The sequence below is a fragment of the Ruditapes philippinarum genome, unplaced genomic scaffold (assembly GCF_026571515.1).
Source record: "Ruditapes philippinarum isolate M1 unplaced genomic scaffold, ASM2657151v2 ctg2634_1_1_1_1, whole genome shotgun sequence".
Lineage (NCBI taxonomy): Eukaryota > Metazoa > Mollusca > Bivalvia > Venerida > Veneridae > Ruditapes > Ruditapes philippinarum.
In genome coordinates, this window is record NW_026866672.1 from 282,914 (window position 1) to 289,486 (window position 6,573).

Genomic DNA, 6,573 nt, shown 5'->3' on the forward strand with positions numbered 1-6,573 from the left:
TTGAATCTGACACATTTTTAACAAAAAGGTCCTCAAACTATAATACAATAATTCTATAAATAGTTTTTGCAGGTTTTTCTTAACCTTAAGTCTGTTGCGGCTACAGATTTTACCCATACTTCAGATGCCGACGACGAAGATCAATGGTCTGTATATCTTGCTATTCAATCTGTACTTATTTTGAATTTCTACCTAAATTAATGAACGGGTTTGTACAGATATAAAGATTGACAAGTCCATTTGACAAAATGTTAAATTGACAATATTTGTTCTAATGTAAGAATGAAATTTACTTGAAGTCAACAATGAAATATGTATAACATTTTAGATGATTGTTTTGATACGGGCTATGTTTGAATAGGAACAAATAGCACATTTCTATCAGACATGAACGGACATTACTTTCCATCGTACGTAAAATGTATATGAAGCACAAAAAATAAAAATGCGCACTTCATATTAAAAGGCAACACGCCTCGAGAAATTCCATAGAACTAATTTTCAGATTTAATGATGTCATGAAACAGCAATTGAAGTTAAGCGGCAGAAGTCAGTAATTAAAACCATTAAAACCATTAAAAACTCTATGAAACTATATTTTTTCCGTATCTAAATTTCTGCGTCAGCACGAAAATATTGCATCTGGGGTGTTCAATCGGACATAAGAAAAATATTATCTTTGTGTATATGTCTATATGATATGAAAGTTTTGAGCTTCTACATACTTAAGTTAAGACTTTAGCTCTACGACATTAAATATATATATCCTCCATCTGTACATTTTCAGCGTATTTGATAAGTAGAGCGGTGGCCTAGTGGTTTAGGTGTCTGCCTCTCAACCCAGGGATCTTTGATTCGAGCTCTAATCAGGCCACGACCATTTTTCTTCATATGACACTAGGGGATAAATATAAGTTTCGCAACGAACTTTAATAAATATGTTTAAACCAAAAGGTTTTCTTGATCACCTCTGCATGTTGTGGAATAGGCTAATATTATAACATTATTATAAATGTATATGACACCCGATAATACAGTATTAATATTTGAAAATAGTTTCAGACAGTTATTATCACAATTATAACCTTACCAAATGCTCATATTTTGAACACCCTCTTTCTCTCTTTTCTATATATAATTATGTATTATGCAATGGAACCAGGGAGGCATATCTTGAAGATGTACAATTTCCACCGCTTACTTCTATGAGGAACAAAATCACCTCGTTATGTAAAACTTTATAAGATTTGCGACTTCAGGAGAGTTATCATTAATGATTACTATAGAAAAATGCGAGCTGAAGTTTTGGCAGATGCTGCTTATCACCGGCACTTTGACAGAGATCGGCATCAAATTTTGGCTAACAGAGCACAGGCTCTACTTTTTTGAAGATTAGAAAAAAATTTGTCCATACAAGCAGTTATCTGAAGCATTTCTCATTTGGAATAGTTTATGAAATATTTATGTAGTAGCTTATATGAACAAAAGACAGACAAAGTCTTGTATATTTTTAATCGGTATTTTTCCCATGACATTTACATTATATACTCGTATATTCAAACATGAGTACGACTAACAGCAAGAATGTTATTTGCCAACCACTGCCTGATTTACGAAGTGTTGTTGAAGAAGAAATCCGGAAAATACACTGTAGGCATACCCATGAAGATTTTTATCAGAATCAATGTTTTGTATGGATACATCATCACCCTGTTGAAGGTCAAGGACAGTCGTCATAGCGGAAGTTGCATAAGGGCCTTCTTTTCCTCCAACGTATATATTGCCCACAGTAATTCCATTCTTTACAAAGCGGTAGTGAGCTGAATTTGCAGCATATGCCATGAGTGTAACTGAGAACACATAAGTTCCACCAACAGGTGCTCTGAAGTCTCCGGCAAACTTGCTATAAGCATTTCCAAGGTTCGTTATGACGTCATCGAACACAATAGTCTGATTAGTACCGGCGTGCGCAATATGATGTTGTCCAATTGTAGCGTAAAACGCAACATTTACTTCATTCTCTCTTCGTACAAGAAGACGTTCTCCAGATTCTGAAATGTATTTGATTTATGTTACATTTTATTTGATTATGGTTTTCGGTTTTATGACTAAGAAGCACGGGTTTAGCTTTACAATGTATCAAATCTTACATTGTTTTTTGTTTAACGTCATAAAAGGTTAAATCTAAAGAATAAAATTATGGGCTACGTGAAGTTTTCATCATGCTGGAAAGCATTTGGAATTCATAAGGCCTGTACCAATAGAAATAAATAATAATATACGAGCAGACCCTTTTGATTCCTTAATGTACCAGATATTTAGGGTGCATTTGGAAAGAATATATCGACACCGAATTTGCCATTCCTGAGGTGAAGTACTTTAACCATTTTCGTTCCAAAATCGACGTTTTAATTCATTAACATCTCTCGCAAGCAGGTTTTTCTAAATCACTGAGGTTGTCCCAATAGTTTCGGATTTTTCATATTGTGAATATAATTATAGTGAAGATCTCTGACTTTATTATGGAAGTATTCCTGATATGTGAATAAAGGTACATGTATATTTGTTTCTGTGTTTACAGTCCTAACAATCCTAGTGAAGTTAAGAACTCCGATTACTAGTATATTATGGTAGTCTTACTGATATAAAGATAATTATGTTGTTCTTACATTCCTAACAAACCTAGAACAAATCAAAATATGCAAATACGAAAACCTTATATAAAATACTACTTATACAAACTTGAAGCAATAAGACCTCGACGTTTCTCGTCTTCCATTTCCTGTACTTGTTTCCCATACGCAATGGTTTTTATATCAGGACTTTCGTCTACTGGGTCTATTAAGTCTTTTGGTCCATACTTAACGGAATCTTCGATGCCTCTTCCATAGCTTATTAACTCCTCATTTGAGTTCTGATTGATGTTGGTCGCATATTGTAAATCCTCTGAACCAGCTTGCTTTATTGAAACTATTTTCGTTATAAGGTCTTCCTGTTGTTTACTCTTTGAACGAAGTTCGTTTATTTCTGATTGTAGTTCTGCTATATTGACTTCATAATCGGCTTTAATGGACACAATTTGACTTTGAAGTGCAATGACGTCATCTCTCAATCGTTTGTTCTCTTCTTTAATATGACTGTTGATGGTTTCAATGTAACCAACGCGTCGAATGACGTCAAGAAGAGCATTTTTGTCACTTTCTTCTACTCCATTGAAAACTTGATCTATTTGAAGCGGCTCTGTTCTATACAAGTCAATGATACAAAATAAAGCCAAAAACACAAATGATATTGTCTTGCCCATATTTCTACATTAACATAAGTAATATAAACTCGAACAGATTTTGCTGTCTAGTATAGTGTACCAGTATTTTGATAAGATAAATTTCTAAATACGGCACCAAAATTGACACAATTAATTAATACATGTAAGTAAGATTCATTATGTTATCTTGTGTAGATAAGTCCGTTCAGCTTGTTGTTCAGAGATATTTCGTTAAAACTCATGTGTTGAAGGAATATGTAATATTGTCTTTAGGAAAGGTTATTTTTGGACCCTTTTTGAGCTGAACAATATAAAATTGTTACACGTATCAATACTGAGACAGATAGAAATTTCTCTGAAGTGAAATGCCAGAAATCAAAAGAAAACGTTTCAGCATTCACTCACTCTGCGATTTAGCAAGATTCAATTTTCCAGATTTACAGATTACGGTATCGAAGACCTTCAAGGACTCGGCTTTAATAACAACAATGGTAAACTGTCTTGACGACCCTTAAAAACGATACACATCACCTTAAGTTCAATGTTGTGAAAAAAAGATATTTCACTAGAAACATTAATTTACGAATATAAAGAAGACTCGGTTTAGAGAACATTTCTCTAGACCTGGCCCCATACCCAGAGGTAAAACTACGATTCAGCTGTTTAAGCTACACTCCCACATAAAACGGGCCTAAAAACATCAACATAATTGATTACAGTTATTAAATGTGCATAGAAGTAAAATTTGCAATTTTCACGAGGTAACGGTGACCTAACGGTTGTTATGTTTCACTTGACACAGATATTAACAGTAACACCCCTATTACCACACCCGTTAACATGTAGCATGTAGAACAGCTTGATGCAGTAAGAACTTACTATATAAATGTCAGTTTAAATCAGTTATAAACCAGATAACCGAGATATGGTCTTTTTGTCTCTTTTTGTACTCATAATTGTCTTTGATATATTCATTGTGCAGCAATCGATTGCAGGATAAAAAACTTATCAAGTGCACAACTGTTCTACTCGGAAAGAACGGATCTACTTGAAAGAAGTTAACCTGTTGACGGGTGTGTTTATACTAATACATATAATAAGTCAATATTTACAAAATAAATCGCTGCAACGGTTTAAAATTAAAGCACGATTGATAAACATTAAAAAAAAATAAAAAAAACTTTATCAAACTGTTGGATCGTGTAACAAGAGATGTATTATTTATCTAGTTCCATATAAATGTATCAGCCTGTGGTGAAGTTTTATCTTTTGACATTTTATTTCAAAAATGCACAAACAACAATGTGTCGGATAGATTTTATTTCAAAAATGCCCAAACAACGATGTTTCGGATAGTTATCTTTTTGACATTTTATTTCAAAAATGCCGAAACAACAATGTGTCGGATAATAGCTTTAGGTATCAATTAAAAAGCTGAGCTAAAATTATTTTAATTAATACAGTTGAAACTCTTTTTTAATTGTCTTCATACATGCTTTCACATATGTATAAAATTTAAAAAATTCAAATCAATTAAAAACAAATACTTGTCACTCATTCACACTGTTTATTTACTATTTGGTTATCAATATTTTACTATTTTCCCACAATTTCGGTAGCGGAGAAGTCCTGTTGCAGAAGATAGCCCGAAAATGTGCTATAAGCATAGCCATGGAGCGGTTTATCCGAATCAATATTCTGCAAGAAGACGTCATCGCCCTTGTTTAGCTGAAGTATCACTGTCATAGCTGTTGTTGCTCCCCCTGTGCCATGAAGATACATATTGCCCACGTCTGTCCCATTTGACATGATTCTGTAGTGTGCAGTCTGTGAGTCGTATGCCATAAGTGTGGCCGAAAACACGTAGGTGCCGGAAACCGGAGCCTTGAAATCTCCGGAATATTTATTGTAAGCGTTGCCTAAGTTTGTGATTACTTTATCGAAAACGATATTCTGATTAATACCGGCATGTTGTACATGGTGGTCTCCTATGACAGCATAAAATGCAATGTTAACTTCGTTTTGAGCTCTTTTAATGCGGTGTTCTCCGGACCCTGCAAAATAGTAAATAGTCCATGCAATAATTCACATGTCCATTTTAAATTCAGTCCCCTTTATTTGATATGCCTATATGCATTGAATTAAGCACTACGACAAATTGAACAACAACAACAACAACAACAACAACAACAACAACAACAACAACATTACTTAATTAACATGAGAACTAATGTGAACAACATAACAATCATCCGTGAGGCCCTCCTCATGATCTTAATTTTAGTTTTATGTTGCTTAAGACTTGCTTTATAAGAAAAAATCTTACTGTTCTTACCAATATTTCTTTCCAGCGATTTATACGAGCGTTGAAGACGTCGGAATGCTTGGTTATGTTCAGTTTCAGTAATGTTGGGTTTCACATCTTTACTGTTTTCAGGTGCCGACAGAGGATTAATCTTTGATTGAAGGTTTGAGTGATTATTTGACGTTGATTCAATTGTCCCTGCTTCGGCCACAGATTCAAAGGATTGAGTAATTCTGTCATGTTGCTTGTTTCTGTCCTGTAACCCTTCAGAATGTGTTTGGGTACTGTAGATGTTTTTCTCAAGATGTTTGTTCTTATCACGTTGATCGTTTATTTGTGACTGTAGGTATGTAAAGTAACTGTCTGTCCGTGTTTTCTCTGATGAAATATCTGATCTTAAATTGTCTAAGTCTTCTCGAAGTTTTCTGTTTTCATCTTTCAGTTTTTGGTTTTCTTCTTTGATATCATCTTGACTTGTCTCAAGAAGTTTAAGACGGCGCATAATATCATTCTCATCTTTTAATCCTATTTCTCCCTTCTCCTTGTCAGGTTTATCTATTTTAATTGGCCCAGTCGCCACCAAACCATCACTCAAGAATAAAATCAAACACAAGGTTTTGAACAATAGTTTTTTAGTATCCATGATATTCAAATATCTTTATGTAAGACTGAAACTGATAGAGTTCAGTTCAGCAAGCTTTTATAAAGATAAGATATTTCTATATATAGAAAAAGGGACTACATTGTAAGATATATTCATGAACCAGCGTGATATATAGATTGTTTATACGTATGTGTACATCATTGTTATTTCCATTAAAGATTTCACCAAATACATTGTATACGTGTTGAAATGAATTCAAAAAATTAATATGATTATGTTGTTATTCTTAAACTTTTGTATAAAGTAAATATATCAATATAAATACATAAATTATCGGTTTTAACCAAGTAATAAATGTATTATTCTATTATAACTTTGTTTACATATTAAAGAAGGCAC

At 33.4% G+C, this 6,573-nt stretch overlaps 2 protein-coding genes across 4 annotated transcripts; both read right to left on the reverse strand.

Moving 5' to 3' along the window:
* Window positions 1-1,495: 1,495 nt before the first annotated feature.
* Window positions 1,496-3,359, reverse strand: LOC132733278 (uncharacterized). Of its 2 annotated transcripts, none has more exons than XM_060719889.1 (2): window positions 2,758-3,359; window positions 1,496-2,051 (listed from the first exon to the last, which is right to left on the reverse strand). In XM_060719889.1, exons 1-2 carry the CDS (start codon window positions 3,302-3,304, stop codon window positions 1,588-1,590), a joined length of 1,011 nt encoding a protein of 336 aa, XP_060575872.1. In that variant the 5' UTR covers window positions 3,305-3,359; the 3' UTR covers window positions 1,496-1,587. The 2 variants fall into 2 exon arrangements, with proteins under 2 accessions (XP_060575872.1, XP_060575871.1); XM_060719888.1 differs by having other exon boundaries at window positions 2,743-3,359.
* A 1,459-nt stretch (window positions 3,360-4,818) lies between these two features.
* Window positions 4,819-6,258, reverse strand: LOC132733283 (uncharacterized). 2 transcript variants are annotated; one of them, XM_060719901.1, is made up of 2 exons: window positions 5,601-6,258; window positions 4,819-5,319 (listed from the first exon to the last, which is right to left on the reverse strand). In XM_060719901.1, exons 1-2 carry the CDS (start codon window positions 6,211-6,213, stop codon window positions 4,862-4,864), a joined length of 1,071 nt encoding a protein of 356 aa, XP_060575884.1. In that variant the 5' UTR covers window positions 6,214-6,258; the 3' UTR covers window positions 4,819-4,861. The 2 variants fall into 2 exon arrangements, with proteins under 2 accessions (XP_060575884.1, XP_060575883.1); XM_060719900.1 differs by having other exon boundaries at window positions 5,592-6,258.
* Window positions 6,259-6,573: the final 315 nt, after the last annotated feature.